At 32.8% G+C, this 18,091-nt stretch overlaps 1 protein-coding gene across 1 annotated transcript in view; it reads right to left on the reverse strand.

Moving 5' to 3' along the window:
• Window positions 1-3,442: 3,442 nt before the first annotated feature.
• Window positions 3,443-18,091, reverse strand: part of LOC140446088 (glutamate receptor 1-like) — a 114,101-nt gene continuing 99,452 nt past the window's right edge. Inside the window, exon 15 of the mRNA XM_072538617.1 lies at window positions 3,443-5,598. Coding sequence (XP_072394718.1) covers window positions 5,521-5,598 — 78 coding nt within the window. The 3' untranslated portion in view covers window positions 3,443-5,520. The remainder of the gene's footprint in view (window positions 5,599-18,091) is intronic.

The raw sequence follows: 18,091 nt of genomic DNA on the forward strand, positions 1-18,091 counted from the left end.
CTATGATAAGGTGCTTTATACCGATGCATCCCGAAACGCTAGAGTTAGCTGTTCTGTCACTACAGTTGATACAGTGCTGCGACAATACCGAATATCCAATGAATGTAGCGTATTTTCAGGAGCACTTTAGTATTTCAAAAGCTCTCGAGTTTCCTTTTGACAATCATCAAAGTGTAGCTCTGTGAACCGATTCCTTATCGTAATTCATTCGTTAAAAATTATTTACAATCAACTTTATTTAGTGTAAAACATATTAGAATCGATTCATCTCCAAACTTCCCGAGGAACTTTAATAACAATAATATGGATGCCTTCTCATATCGGTATCCAAGGAAATGAGATGGCTGACAGCGCTGCAAAAGGAGCATCTACATCCAACTAACCCGTCTAAAATATACAGCTCCAATAAGTTTTAAAATCAAAATTCAAAAGGAATATCCAAGACAAGTGGCAGGAACTTTGGATCACCAAAAACACAAAGCTCACAGAAATACAACCTAATGTTTACAGCTATTTATCCCTAACATCTCTGAACAGAAAAGAAAGGATAGCAGTACGAAGATTGAGAATAGGACACACACGCTTGACACACGGTCATCTTATGTCCTCTACAGACCAACAGTTATGCTGTCACTGCAATGATATTCCTATTACCGTCAAGCACATCCTCACAGAATGTCAACACTACCAGGCCACCCACATTGCCAACAATATAACCTACAGTCTAGAAGAACTTCTGAACTGTTCAAGCCGACTCAAGAGCCTAATAGACTTTTTAAAGACTTCTCAATTGTTTAACAAAATATAATTCACACAATATTTTTATTCTTTACTATTGTAAACTCTGTATCATAACTTTGTAGGTGCTATTGTAAACCTTTGCTCCCGTGTCCATGACCTAAGGTGTCAAGACACGTTAATTAAAAAAAAAATTCTTTCGGCACTTTACATGTTTCAATTTTAATATCTAATAATCTTAGCACAACGAACCACACCATACAATTTTGTGGTGATAAAAAGCAAATTATATCACAGTTACACATGAGTCAAATTCTTGTATACAGGGTGATTCTTTGGGAGTTCTAATTAGACATTTTAGAGAAACGTGACATAATTAATATCTGACAACCTTTTTGTTCATGGATATGACGAATTTTATTATGAAACAGTATTATAATACAATTATAATAATAAAATTATAATTATATGTTATAATAATAAAATTGCAATTTTTTTTGTATAGATTATTTTAGACAGAAATGTCTACAAAGGGATTTTCGATTGAATAGAAGGGCATATGAAGAAAAGATGTAAAGAAAATATGTAGAAGGAAAAAGAGAGACATGTTGAATAGAAAATACAACAAATTACAGATTATAATAAAAGAAGAGAGACTAGAAAATTTTACAAGGAAACCAAGTAATACACCCAAGTATACATGACAAGATCAACAGTTTGCAAGGACAAAAATGGGTCAATTATCAGCAGAAAAGAGGAAATAATGAAAAGGTAAAAGGAGCATTTTCAAGAGCTGTTAAACCCACAAAAATAACAAAACGAAGATGAAAAAAGAATTCACCACACAACAACCAACATTGGAAGAAACGATAAACGTCATAAAACATCTAAAAAATAACAAAGCACCTGGCACAAATGAAATAACTGCAGAACTAATAAAAAATGGTGGATATGCACTACGGAGGCGTATACATAAATAAATTAATCGAGCGCATATGGACAATAGAAGCCATCCCAGAAGATTGGAAAGTAGGAATCATACTTCCTATGTACAAAGGAGGAGACAAACGACTTTGCAAAAATTATAGGGGCATAACAGTTTTAAATGTCGTCTACAATATATCAGGAATTAAATACAGTCGCTTGGAATCGTTTTCGGAGGAGATAATTGATGAATACCAATGTGGCTTTAGACCAAAGAAGTCAACTATAGACCAAATACATATGTTAAGAGATATACATGAAAAATGTGTTGAAAATTACATACCTATTTACAACTTGTATATTGATTTCAAGCAGGCGTTTGATGGAGTAGATCGACAAAAGATGTTGAAGCAACTATCTATATTAGGGATACCCATTAAGTTGGTTAAACTTATACGAATGACTCTGGAGGGTTCCAAAGCTATGATAAGAATAGATGAAGATATGACGCAGGCCTTTGATATTGAAAATGGAGTTAGACAAGGTGATGCCTTATCAACAACACTTTTTAATCTAACTTTAGAAGCTGTTGTTAGAAAACTGGATATAAACGGCTGTATTAATACAAGATCAATGCAAATATCCGCATATGCGGATGATGTTGCCATAATAAGCCGCAACAAAAAGGTATTAAGCGAAAAAGTTATAGAATTGAAACGAGAAGCTGCTACGTTTGGTTTATATATTAATGAAAGCAAAACAAAATATATGGAGTGCACAAAATCAAATCAACATGAGAATCTGAAGGTACACAACCATACCTAAAAATATGCCTCCACTTTTTCCTACCCAGGCTCAATAATAAATGATAACAACATTAGTCAAGAAATACAAGCACTGATTATTACCGGTAATAAGTGCTTTTATGCATACAAAGACTTAATGAAAAGTAACTTTCTGAATCGTAAGTCTAAGCTTAGAATCTACAAAACAGTAATTAGACCAGTGGTCACATATGGATGTCAAACGTGGACCCTCTCAACCACTGATGAAAATCAACTGAGAATATTTGAGCGCAAAATAATAAGGAAGATATTTGGACCAACCCAATGCAGCGATGCTTCGTGGAGAATTAAAATAAACCACGAGCTGGATGAACTAATGCAAAGCGCAAATATTGTTAGATTTGTAAAGTCACAAAGACTAAACTGACTGACAGATAATCGAGCTGTAAAAGTAGTCCAGAGATGGAAGCTCCAAGGAAACAGAACAAGAGAAAGGCCCCGTAAAAGATAGATAGACGACGTAGAGAGGGATCTCAAAATTATGAACATCAGCCAGTGGCGAAGGAAAGTATCCGACAGGAAAGAATGGAAGAACATTGTTAAGAAGGCCAAGACTCACAAAGGGTTGTAGCGCCATTAAAAGAAGAAGAAGATTCTTTTAGTATTGGTTATGTATATGTTATGACGTTATTGGATAGAACTTTAAATGTGTATTAGTCCTAAAACTATTTTAATTATTAAACAAAATAATTTATATTTACAATAATTTTTTGAAAACGGATAGATGTTTTAAATGTTTGAGATTAATTGTGCATATCTAAATCATCCTAAATTTTCAGATACTAATTAAGTCGTTTTTCCAAATTTCCAAATAATTGGAACTCCCAAGTAATCACCCTATATATATATATATATATATATATATATATATATATATATATATATATATATATATATATATATATATACATATATATAATATATGTATTTAAATTATGGCAAATTTTTTTTTAACTAGTATTTGCTGATCTTAGCTTATTTTCAAACATTAACATATAAAGGACTTATATTATATCTATAAATATTTTCCTACCTTTTTACGTAATTCACAAAAGTAATATTTATACATTTAAATAATATATTTTTGTAATCAAATCGACTGTACGTACACCGTTTGATTGAGATTGTTATCACGTTTGTTATATCAAGCTACGAAATATTATTTTAAGTAAGCTAATATCCCATTGCAAGATCACTACGTTCATAACACAGTTAATTAAAATCACGTTTTTACATACATTTAAGAATAGTAGACAACATTGATAACAGATTGCCAGTCAAAAAGCGGCCGCAAATAGGCCTATGTATAATTAAATTAACGGTAATTAATTTTTGACCAAAACATTTATTTGGTTCTTTTATTTTTTAAATAAAATACGCTGCTTATGACGTATATGCATGTTTTTTTATATCAAATTAAAATTATTTTTTTAATATGATGATATACTGTTGTATGAGAAAAAATGGTTGCAAATTGGGGTTGCCAGCTGTTAAAAACGCGAGGTATCAAAGATAAAGTACATTCACAAAAAATAGAATTTTAAATGTGCATAATGCACAATATTATTTGTACGTTTGTGACAATCCCTATGTTGTTCAAGAATTTAAGCATCAACATACTTTTAGCATAAACCTGTATAATTGGTTTTATAATATAAAATCCACATAAACTGTGGAATTGCCTGCTCGTTTAAATGGTGTTGATTACTTACATTTTCTGCAAAATGTTTTACCTGATTCGTTAGATGTCTTTAAATATTCGCCAAAAACTTATGGTTTCTACATAACGGCTGTCCGGTCCACTTTAGCAAGACTTTCTTGATAATAACTACGAAGACCACTATATTAAAAAAGGCTGTCTAGATGCTTGGCCAGTAAGGTCGCCGGATTTTAATCCTTGCGATTATTTTGTTTACTTTTACAAGAACTTTTACAAGAATTCGGCGTTTTCTAAGCAAAAGGGCAAATTTATGCATAGAGACTAACGGTCATCAACATCGAGCATATTTTGTAATTATCTACTTTTGATAGTTTTGTTTTTGTGTTAGTTTTGTTCCGAGTTAATAAATACTTTGTTTTTAAAATCCTTTCAATAAAATTTTATTTTAATTTGATTTTCTGCTTTTTTCCGAGTTTTATGCTGCATTAACTGAAACAAAAAACAATTCATGACAAAAAACCGAAAAATGTATCAAATCGATTTTTTTAGAAAACAGTGTATCGTACCGACTTAAGGTAGTAGTATCTTTTAGTACTAAAACACTCGAAAATTTAATAATCTGGTATAATGAATGATTAAAAGATAAAGATAAAAAAATTATGCGCTAAAACAACCGTTCACGTACCCAAAATGGACGCCTATGACCGGTACTAGATATTCTCAATTGATGAAATAGATTCAACTCTGGATGATAAATAATCGCACCAGTTTTCATTTTTCTAACTAGAAGCTTTCTGGAGGTATTAAAAAAACCAATTACAAGTCGCCATATTCAAAGAGCTCTAGCTCCCTTAGGAAGTATTTTCGGACTAGGTGAATTGAGTTAAATTGTCATAAAATTATCTGAGGAATCTTTAGTCTTCGTTTGTCAGGAGAGTTTTTGGACACCCTGTATAAACGTTTACAGTAAACACGGTACAGTTAAAAGTGCAAAGTAAATTTTTAAAACACGCTCATAAAACATTCAATATCACAGCCTACTTTACTTATGATCAGATGGAGTATCAAAGATATAGGAAGAAGAAAAATAGATAGATGTAGAACATTTTCTACATATCTAAAAAATTCGAATCATTGATTTCAACATAAAGTTATTTCCATAAATAAAACATTATATTACTCATAAAAGGTTTTATATTGTAATATTTTATTAAGTGAATTTATTTTTCTCTCTATTGAGTTTAGCTTACATACTTCATATATTTAACTTGATTAACAAACGTTTTGATTTCGTTAGTAACAAGACATAGTTACATATATATATAAAATTATTTACCAATTTTCCCTACATGATCAGACTTGTGTGTGGGTGTTTGTATGAGGCTGGTCTTGCTCATTAGCCCCCGCAATCTGATTAGCTGGAGTGTAATACTGAAACAAAATTAAATGTTATTAATAACGTCCTTGATTAAATTGACAAATATATTTAGGAAGGTCACATTAATTTGGGAAATACACTTATTTACAATTAAAGCTATAAATTTGACAGGGACAAAGTCAATTGTTTATCTGATATAATGTAAGGAACTTCTGTGGATATGAAAAAACCCAACATTTTTATACATTTTTATATAACGAAATATCATGTAATTAGCATAAGAATAAAGTTTCTATTAGCAAGGAACTTGGTATAGGGGAAAATAAATAATACGCATACAAAAATAAATATAGTGCTTTTCCACCTTAAATAACTATTAAACTTCTAATTTTTAGGGAAAGCGCAAAAACACGTATGGAAATAATAAAACACCTTTAACATTGTAATTATTTTTAGTACTATTTTTTGAACATAATCAATAGATTATTAATTTCTCTTGCCATATCTGATACTCAATACGTTAACACTCCTACGTATATGAGTGGCGCACCCAGAATTTGTCTGAGGGAGGGGTTTTGAAAATTTTTATGCTACCTTCATTTTTAGTCCCTAAAATTTGGGTTTTAGTTTAGTTTAAAGTACTAAAGATAGCACTGTCAAAGATTCACGTATCTATTATCCTGCCTACCAACTAAAACCACGTTCTCTTACTTGTGCGCAGTTGACTGTCGCACGTATCGTACTCCGAAAGTGGGGTGGCCTCTGTAAGGATGACTACATTTTTTGAACACTCCCTTCTCTTTTCTAGATCTTATCTATTGTACTAAAGCTATTCTTTTGTGGCATTTTAAAGTAATGACTATTTTAATGGGAATAAGCCACAATTGAAGGTTAAAATAAGTATATTGACGTTTGATATTAATCCAACTTGTAAATACAATACATTTTGGAGACGGTTATCGCCGTATTCCCGTTCTCCTTCAGCAATCCTCACTGTACAAGGCAAGCTCCTCCTCCAAACCTCTCGATTCCATCGCTCTTCTAATTCATTCATTCCATGAGCGTCGAGGTCTATCTTTCTTTCTTTTTCCAAAGGGCTTCGATGTGTGAAGTTTTAGAGACCCGTTCGTTAGGCATTCTTAATAGGTGTCCAAACCATTTTGAACCTCTTCTTTCTATACTGTCAATGACCGTTTCTGTAACATTCATGTTATTTTTTATAGATTCGTTGGTCTTCCTTTCCTGCCTTAATGTTCTAGCACTTCTTCTCAAATAATCCATTTCAATTGCCAACAATCTTTTCTTCAGGTCTCTATTAATTATTATCTATACTTCGGAGCGTAACAAAGAACTGATTCAAACATGGTTTGCCCTATTCTTTTTTTGTGTCTTTTGGAAATGTTGCGATTCCACCATAAAGAGTTTAGACATCCTATAATTTTACGTTCCTGATTAATTCGGTGTTTAATTTCGGCTTCTCCCAAGCCGTTCTTAGATCTGGTTTCCATTAAAAACCCATGTACTTCAGAACGCCACTCGAGTAACCTCTTCAATATTTTTTCTTCTGATAACCATCTTACCTCTGCGTGTAGCAATAACTAAATATGATCATTTCCCATTTCAGAGCATAGTTTTGAAAATAAACGTGAGTTTAAGGCTCGATATTTTATGAAATTGACTATCTGAACGGCTTTATGGAGAACATGTTTAAATTCATCTGGCCTTCGATTTGCTATCAAAGCTTCTCTGTAGATACTACAATGGGTAAAAGTACAATTTTCTGCAACCAGTTTTACTTTGGCAGTTACACCTCCATATTTTCCTATCATGGCTCGGGTATCATCCGAACAGAAACCAACGCATTGTTTCCAGTCTAGTCCATTTTCCACAAAAAAATCATTGATTTTCTTCGGCAGTAGTTTGTTCCGTTAACGCCTCACAAAATAACTACTCTTCTTTGATTTACATAAACCATAAGCTGAGCATAGTTTGTTACATCTGTGATCTCCTCACGTATTATTGCATTCTCCCCAAAAATATACGTTACCATATCTTGTGCGACAGGCAGAACTAGCTCTATACAGATGGTATGTGCTTTTCCGCACTTCGTATTTCTTAAACTCACGAGAAAAGATGCCCCTACTGGTTTTTGGTTGCCGCCGGTAAAATTCGACAGTAATTTTTTTGTGCATTTTCTCCGTTAACTTACGAACGAAGTAATCCTTAGGTTTATTCTCCAACACTGAATGTTTTATATTGAAGTGGCGTTTTAATAGCGAAGGTTTCATACACTTGTTAGAAAGAATTTCCGAACAGATTACACATTGGGGCCTTAGCTCATCATTTATATTCGTGAATGTAAATCCCATATTAATGTATTCAGGATCATATTTCCTAACCGCCACTTTTATTTTTTTGAAAGAACTCCTTTTGTCATCACCCTGTATAGGATTCGACTCTAAAGTGGAGCTCAATGGACCGGGATTTTCAGAAAAAAGCCACTAAAAATTTACACTAATTAGTAACAGCTAATTACTCGTTTCGACAAAACCAACCACAACGACTGACGGCCACGAGGAAACTGATGACGTGAATGGACGTGAATCAAAGGCGATGACAATTTGCCGTGATTCCAGTGTTACCAACAATGAATAAGACATTGCGCGCTTGTGGTTTCAAACTCACAGCGTTGCCATGCACAACGTAAAAGATAGCATTTGTTAGTAAATTTTATTAAAATTGTTCGGTTCTTTTAGTTTATAGAGTATCACCTTTAAGTGCTTTGCGTACCACCTGTGGTACGCGTACTACAGTTTGAGTACGGCTGATTTAGACTTTGTATAGTTACATAACCCTTTTTGTTTTTTAGCCAGGATTTACACCATCGATTCAGTGGATCATTTACAGTAAAGTAATATATTTACTATCTGACCCACCACTTTATTCTAGTCGTAAATAAGTCTTTTATGTATTTTTAAAAAAGTAATAAATAGTTGAATAAATACTCTTACAATAAAAATGAATTTGTATTCTGTGATTTAAAATTATCGTTATCATACCTAGCATATTAAGCACAAATATAGTAAATGTATTCTTAATCATTTTGAATAAAAAATGTATTACAACGATTAAAATATTTATAAAAATATTAATATTAATAATATAATAAAATATTTAACTTACAGCTTGGTTTATAAATTATCGGAAATCTGGGAATCCATTGAGTCTTCTAACTCGTTGGCGTTGACCCTTTCTATTACAGTTTCAGTATCACTTTCTATTATCCCATCCAACTTCCACATTTTCTCTTCTATTTTTATTACATGGGCAATAGCGATTCTTCCAATCTGTAGGATGTATTGATCTATACTGGTTTGTAATAAGGCATTAAACATCACCAATTTTAAATGTTACGTTCTCTCGGCAACATATCTCTTTATTTGAGCTCAAATTGGTTCGATTGGATTTAACTTGCAATGGTAAAGTCTTCTTCTTCTTAAAGTGCGTCTCCCTACGAAGGTTGGTAATCATAATGGCAATGGTAAAGTCTTCTTCTTCTTAAAGTACCGTCTCCCTACGGAGATTGGCAATCATAATGGCAATTTTTATTTTTGAACTTGCTGCTCTAAATAAACAATCGATCTGCATTGATACCAATTAAGTAGATTCTTCAACCATGAGTTCTGCCTTCGGCCAACAGATCTTCTTCCTTGAATCTTTCCCTGTATTATGAGTCTCAAAATTTCATATTTTGGTCCCCTCATCACGTAGTCTAGGTATTCCAGTTTTCTGGTTTGTATAGTGTTGACTAGTTCTGTTTCTTTACCAACCCTCTACAGTACATCTTTTTTTGTAATTCTATCAGTCCATGATATTTTGAATACTCTGCGGTATAACCAGAGTTTGAAAGCCTTAATTCTCTTTAAATTGCATTTTTTAATGTCCAAGTCTCAGCTTCATATAATAATATTAAAAATATATAACAACGAATGGTACGTAGTCTGATCTCCAAATTTAGATTTTTGCACGTTAGGAGTGGCTTCAGTCGTATAAATGCTGATCTGGCAATCTCTATTCACCTGTTTATTTCCGCAGTATGATTATTGGTTTCATTGATCAAAGTTTCCAAGTACTGATATTTTTCTACTTGTTCTATTTCAAAATAGTAATATTATGAAGTCTAGCCATTTATTCAACAGCACATTGACGATATCTACCACCATCCTTCTTGATTATTGTCAGTAGTTCTGTTTAACCCTATCCTTTGTTAATCAAATACATTTTTCTTATAGTTTTTTTCTCTGTATGATGAATTTTTTAGTAGTCATCGTTCTGTCATCAGAAATGCTATGACATCAATACTATGACAGTATTACTAGCAACAGGCTGGAAAATATTCTCGAAACACTTCACGAAGAATATGGAGTTCATATCTTAATTCTATTTCAAGATTTTCTTTGATATAAACACTAGGGCATCATTTTGCAGGAAAACAGTATCGCTACCAATATGGGTGACAATTAGACGTTAGCCCTTACCTGTCGGTGCTCGCATTTCTGTCGATTAACCTTCAACAGAGGCTTGTCTTACATTTTTTACTGTTGTATCTTGCCAAAATTTGGCGACTCTATGTCGGTTCTTGTCGAGGTTATAAATGTTTCGTTTTGCCGCACGATATTCCCGAATTAAGCGTAGATAATTACGTCGCCTAAATAATCGATAATAAACAACCGACTAACCTATAAACTTGATAACTACCAACCAGTGGAACAGGCCGGATTCAGGAAAGGATACAGCACAATCGACCATCTACATGTGCTTAAAATCTTAATTGAGAAAACCAATGAATACCACCTTTCGCTGTACTTAGCATTCGTAGATTATGAAAAGGCTTTCGACAGCATTGAACACTGGGCGGTGGAAGAAGCTCTGGTCAATAGTAGCATAGATTCAAGATACCGACAATTGATACATGATATTTACCAAAACGCAACCATGACCGTAACGTCATTCTGGATTATCTGTCGTCCATAATTCTGGACGACAAATTAATAACGGATAATATAAAAGTTAAACGAAGAGTCCGACAAGGCGATATAATTTCACCTAAACCTAAACTGTTTACCTTGACCCTCGAAGATATAATAAAATCAACAGATTGGGAAAACAGAGGAATATGTATTAACAAAAAGTACCTAAATCACCTTAGATATGCGGATGATATACTCCTGATCTCCTCGGAACGACAAGAACTAGAATTAATGCTGAATGAACTTCATGAAAAATCACTGCAAAGAGGCCTAAAAATTAACTTCAACAAAACAAAAGTAGTGACAAACACGGAAGATTAAGAGGCAATAAAAATACAAACAGAAAAAATAGAACAGGTAAATGAGTATATCTATCTAGGACAAGCAATCAGAGCTAACAGAGAAAATCAAACAGCCGAAATATCGAGACGAGTAAGAATGGGATAGGCAGCGTTCGGCAAACTTTCTTACGTTCTAAAACATCAAACAATCCCTCTATACTTACGAAGCAAGGTATATAACTCCTGTATAATACCGGTGCTCACCTACGCAGCACAGACATGGACATTTACACAGGCCAATTTGGATAGGATAAGGAAGGCACAAAGAGCGATGGAGAGGCAAATGTTGGGTATATTACTTAAATATAGAAAACGTAACCAGTGGATCAGAACCAGAACAAAGACAGTAGACGCAATAGAACAAGCAACAAAACTGAAATGAAAATGGGCTGGACACAATGAACGTCTCCAAGACGGACGATGGAACAATGCCATCGGAAAGTGGCGTCCATACAATGCAAAGAGATCAAGAGGCAGACCACAGCTGAGGTGGAAAGATGACATCAGGAAACAAGGAGGTCCCACATGGCAGAGAACAGCTCAAGATAGGAAAAGATGGAGAGAACTGGGGGAGATCTACATCCAACAATGGAAGTATAGAGAATAGGTTCAAAAAAAATTACGTCGCCATGATATTATTGTTTCATTATCTGTTAAAATAAAATTCCGGCATCGTTTTATATATCAAAAGTTAAGATAATGCAATGTAATGTAATTCTTTTCGCAATAATTCACAAATAAAAATAACATTTAATTGATAATACTTACCTTTGCTGGTACTGTTTTTGAATTTAGTTTTTGATTGGTTTTTGGCTCTACTTTACTAAACGCTCTCCGCAACTAGTAATGTTTGAAATATGCACTCTTTCACATAATATTTCACAACTGAAAAATTATATGTCGGTTAGAAGACTTCCATACCACTGTACTTAAGTGATATGAAATGTTCACTGAATTTACAATGTACAATGCACGTGTTAGAACAAAAACGAAGGGCGGTCACTCCCACAAGGTCGTGTCCGTTTGTTTTTTCCATATTTTTTAGGCCACAGCAAACACCGGTGTCCGTCGTAAATATAAGTGCTTACATAACGCTAAATTTAATAAAACAAGTAATTTTCATTGGATTTTGGACTTAATCACTAAAATATTTTGGTCCACAATATTATATTTTATATAAATATACTTCCCGCTAAACCTGTAAGTTTACAAAGTTTACTATCTATTAAAAAACAGAATGACGGGACAAGTAATGGACTATATTGTAATATATTCAATACTGGGACTTTATTTACAGGTAGTCAATATATTACAAAATTTACGATGTATTAAAAGTAAATATTAGCACAAATCATTACGTCACCAAACCAACGTAGCTACTTGCCTTGTCTATAAGAGACAACATCTCATTAGCTTTATAAGATATCCAAACATGCTCTGTGATATGTACATGCATCAATAAACACAGGTAAATCAAAACTTTTGCCAAAATAGTAAACAATGATAAAATAACCGTTATGATTCTAAGATAATAAGGCTAAAATCAAGATTTAGATGAACGTATTATTTTCCAAAAAATTAGAGGGCATATGACAAATAGTTAGAGGAGCCTCATTTTCTCGTTACTTCTTTATCCTCTCAAATTCCCATCGAAAGATCTTTTAAAATTCGTTCTCTCCGTGCATTTATTTTGAACAGCTACTGAAATAAGACCAGGGAAATAAGCAAAAAAAGTACCCTGTTTGTGACACTCGTGCGGCAACCGATAGTGGTTTTGAGTAGTATGGATCTCTACAAGAATAACCTATATGTCTCCTGCTGTCGATTTTTTGAACTTATTTAATTATTAACAAAGTAGGGTCAAAAAACGATAAGTTTTGGATTATTTCATCTATCAGCAAAAAGTAAAGCATTTGAAGCAAATTTGAGAAGAATAGAAACTCATATAAAACCCTTCAAAATGGTGTGTTCCAAACGTTTCTATCTTTATTTGTTGCTTAGAAAGTTGCAAAATGAGTCAAAAATTTTGGTTTTTTATTAATGTTGATAACTTTTTTTAAAATAAACTTATAACCTTTATATTACACACAATGTTGGATCTTTTGGTACTTAAAATAAAATCAAAATTTCAAGTCGATCGGTCAAACAGTTTAAAAGGTATTTAATTTGTTTATACCAAATTAAATTTTTTGGCAACAATATAAGTCAGAAAATTAAATAGGTATATTAAATATACGGATAGATTCTAAAAGAAGAAAATTTATGTCATTAATATTATTAAAAACAAAATGATGAATGCAATATTTTTCGAATTTTTCACGTTAAAAGCGTAAAGTATGTTCTTTCAGATGACCCTAATCATCATCATCATCATCAATCAGCCCTGAGTTGTCCATTATTGAACATATTCCTCCTCTAGACTTTTCCATCTGCTTCTGTTCTGCGCCTCTGCTGTCCAATTGGTCACGATTCTTTTGAGGTCGTCGGTCCATTGCGTTGGGGGTCTTCCTCGGCTTCGCGTGTCAGCCCGTGGTCTCCACTCAAGCAATTTTTTTGTCCTACTGTCGTCTTTCATTCTTGCAACATGTCCTGCCCATCTCCATTTTTGCCTTGTAATATGTTCGATAATGTCTTCCACTACGGTTCGTCTACGAACTTCCTCGTTTCTTATTCTATTTCTTAAGTTTATTCCAAGCATTGATCTCTCCATCTTTCGTTGTGTCCTTCTTATATGATGACCCTAATACGGTCTCTTAATTATTATAAACAAAGCTGCTATCAATTTATAAAAAAAGGCACTTACTTCGTCCCTAAGTATCCTAGGTCAACTTTTTTCTTTATCTTTTTAAATTTGAAAAAAATTCAGTCTGTCAAAATATCAAAAAGTCAGTTTTTTGCAGTCAATGGTTAAAAAGTTTTTTTAATTGTTTATAAGCAAAAAATTGACATGTTTTTACCAAATTATTTTGTAATATTTAAAATTATTTTTCCTCATTTTTTTTTTAATATTAATAATGGAATAAATCTTCTTTTAGAATCTATTTGTATATTTAATATACCTATTTAATTTTCTGATATATTGTTGCAAAAAAAAATTAATTTGGGATAAACAAATTAAATTACTTTTTCCGTCGACCATCCATTTATGATCAATTTTAACACCCTCAAAATCATTGATTAATGACCCCTATTAATAAATGATTTTCTATTAATGAACGATTTTATTATAGGCAACACAACATACATTGCTTGCATAAATTAATTTAACCACATTTAACGCTCTGTGATTGGCAGTGACCTGTGGTGTAGGCAACCAAACATACCTATTTATATTCCCACTAACAAATTATTTAAAATGAAGTAGCCGCTGTAAGTACTGTCTGTCATTGTATGTCATTATTTATCGTTAAGTAAATAAAGTAAAATAAATAAATTTAAACTAAGATATTTTTATTTCTGAAAAGTATGGTCGACGGAAAAGTTTTGTAACGAACTCGTGAATTAAAATGCCGATTAACAATCTCGAACATTAACGCACTCGCTTCGCTCGCGCGTTAATATATCTCAATTGTTAATCGCCCTTATTAATACACTTGTTGGTTAAATAACTATTAAACTCTTTGACCGATCGACTTAAAATTTTAATCATATTTTAAGCACCGCAAGACCAAACATTATGTGTAATATAAAAATTATAAGTTTATTTTAAAAAAAAATTATTAACATTTATAAAAAAACGAAATGTTTCACTTATTTTGCAACTTACTAAGCAACACAAAAGGATAGGAACGTTTTGAAAACGCCATTTTGAAGGTTTTTATATGACATAAATTATTCTCTTCTCAAATTATTTTTAAACGCTTCACTTTTTGCTGACCTTACTTTGTTAATAATCAATTCAACAAAAAATCGAGTGCAGGAAACATATCGGTTCTTGTTATAGAGGTCCATAGTACTCAAAACAACTGTGGATTGCCTGGAGAGACGAGTGTCACGAAAAAAAGCTTATTTTTTTGGCCTAAACTTCCATATTTCTGTTAAATACCTATTTAAATTATGACATATTTAAATGTGTAAAGTTATTTGAATGAGAATATTATCCCTTTTTTCTGTATAATTAGGCCAATTAACTTTTGGTATTCATAAAAAAAGACAAAAAACCATTAATTTGTAAAGAAAAAAACTAAAAAAAATATATCTAGTGTATTTGAAATTAATAAAATCTGGCACGACAGGTCCATATACAATAAGTTGTTTCGTATTTTGTACGAAATCGTAGCTTTATGGAAGACAATGTAGGAACAACGGTCTCGGTTGCAAGTTGACACAAATAGCATGCAAGATATATTCAGATAAAACTCCGACAAAATCAAAAACTCATTTTAAACAATAATTTCATAATTTCAGTTTCGATGAATTGGAATGAAATGGAATATCTTTAAAATGTACGTGACTTTTTGTTGAAATAATAATAAAAATAATGTCAAAGAAAAACTTTATTTGTAATTAACCTTTTTTAAAGATAATTTAAGTCGTTTCTTTAATTTCATATTTTAGTGTTAACAATATACAGGCTTTACAAAAGGTTGGTCATAACTTAAACAATATATTGTAGAGCAATAGCTTGTTTACTTTCCAAACTTTGCAAAAAGCTGATTTAGAAATCGACTTAAAAAGGATATGGGAAACGTAATAGATAAAAGTCGATAAACTGTGACAAATTTAATTAAAATAGAAAAGATACAGATGTGTTTAGATGAAATTAAACCACAACTAATTTTAATGAGAACCACAATTTTATTTTCTTTTGACGGTTGTATTTCCAATCCTGAAATAGTTTAAAAAAAATCTGCAATTATTGGGAAAATGATAGATGATTTTGGTCTATACCACTGCGACCTTGTCAAATCTATTGTGGTCTTCTAGCCCTAGATTACATTCTTTAGCCTGACCCTTTTCAAAGGTCTAAAAACTTTAAGAATTTTGTTCGCGTAATGAAAAGAACCACTCATTTGTCAGGCTGTCACACTGATATAAAATGTACTCTGCTGTTTCTTATTCTAGGTGACAGAGTCTGCATAGGTCATCATCTGACAATCTCATCTAACAGTGATCTGTTAGTAGACCTACTATGGCTTTGATTGTTTTCTTGTCTTTGCTTATTCGGTTTAATCTAAATTTTAACGATTATTCTGTAATGAATTGTTTCGCCTGTCTTTGTCTTGGTGAAGTAGTCCATCATTACTTTCTTCTAGCAGTTCTTGTTACTGCCTTCGCAATACCACAAAACGATTTTGGTCCAACGAATGGCATTGATAGCCTTGTTTGGCCATGTCATCATTCAATCTCCTGATGCCAATTATAATGTAGCTTCGCCTACTTTAAAAATTTTTAACTGTTTGTCCTTATGTAGTGTAATGTAATGTAGAATTTTATGTTTATGACATTCTATGATTGTTGGATAGGCCAAAATCGACGAAATGCCCCTGAAGATGCTCTAGGAAGCGAAAGTACTTGGGCAAGATTTAATTAATAAACTGTGCTCGATATCTGCCTTTTATTTGATCAAAGTTCATTTATTCGAGCATTCAACCTTATATCAAAATACAGATTGAAAGGATGGTTGCCAACATCCGAAACGGATAGGAGCTACAAGAAGAAGAAGACTATTTCATGTAAGCCGATGATGTTAGAAACAAACTGTTTTCTAAACGACATAGTAACACTCAGCGCAATCACCTAAGAACCAGGTACCCACTGTTTAGTCTGAATGTATAAACACAATGCTGCTTACATGCAAACAAAGATGTTTTAATTTGCGTTGAGTTTGAGTCGAGTCAGACACGACTAAATCATGACAATTTTTAGATAAATCATCATTAGCCATTTTAAGTCCGCTGCTGAAAATAGACCTCCTGTGAATAATTTAAATACATCCAAACTTGAGCACCCTGAATCCAGTTATGCTGGATGTGATTGATGTCGTTCGATCACCTTGTTGGAGGGCATCCTCGATTACGATAAACATCGTGTCTAGGTCTCCATTCTAAAATGTTCTTGTTCCATCTTCCATCTTTTACTATGGCAACATGTTCTGTACAGATATAGCTTAGCATTTTAATTTTTTTAACTGCTTCCTTAATACCAGTTTTTCTTCTAATTATTTGATTTGAACGATAATATCAAACATTGATCTCTCTATTGCTTTCTGTTCCACTTGTCTCAATGTTGTTTAATCTTATTGATCATTTTTCTGGTAGTCAGTGTTTCTGCTCCATAAATTAGAACTGGTAGTACACAATGATCAAAGACCTTCCTTTTCAAGCACATGGGAATTTTAAGATACTATAGTAGAAAAGCTATATGATAATTTAAAATTACATATAAAAGTAGACGACCTCACAACGTGTTTCATCATCATCTTTGGCTCTACAAACCTGTGTGGGTCTTGGCCTGTTCAAGAATTAGTCTCCATTCCCCCTATCTTTCGCCCTGGCTTTCCAATTTCTGACCACTAGATTCCTCAAGTAATCTTCGACTTGAGTTTTGAATCTAGATCTTGGCCTGCCTCTTTTCCTGGTTCCTACTGGTTCTTGATATAATATCTGTCTTTGGGGTCACCAGTGTACATTCTTAGTGTCCTAGCCACCTTAGTCTATTAATTTTAATAGACCGGACGATGTTGCATTGCATTGATATAACTCAAAATTGTAGCGCCTGCGCCATATCCCGCTTTCTTTTACTCCTCCGTATATGTGCCAGTATTCTTCTTTCAAAGCGGCCTAACAGTTCTTCGTCGCTTTTTACCATAGTATATTCTTCTTTTAATTTCTACGCTTACTAGGTTGCTGTTATTTAGTTATGTTCGAAGATATATAAACTCCTAGACCCCTTTCAAATGTGTGTGCTTCTGTCACCAGATCTTGTGGTGGCGCTATTTGTGTGCTGTTCGTGACCTTCATGTATTTAAGAAGGTTGAAATATTCACGAGATATTGGTTTTTTATTTAGCGTATGGACTTTCTCAGTACGATAAATATACAAATACAATAATATTTACATATATATTAAATATATTATTTAAACACTAAAGATGACAGAATGAATGACACTAAATATTAAAGTCCAATTTACATAGCCATTCAATTGCTTCTGGGGAACATTCCGCAAAGTCCT

This window comes from Diabrotica undecimpunctata, chromosome 7 (genome assembly GCF_040954645.1).
Source record: "Diabrotica undecimpunctata isolate CICGRU chromosome 7, icDiaUnde3, whole genome shotgun sequence".
In the NCBI taxonomy this organism is placed as follows: Eukaryota; Metazoa; Arthropoda; class Insecta; order Coleoptera; family Chrysomelidae; genus Diabrotica; species Diabrotica undecimpunctata.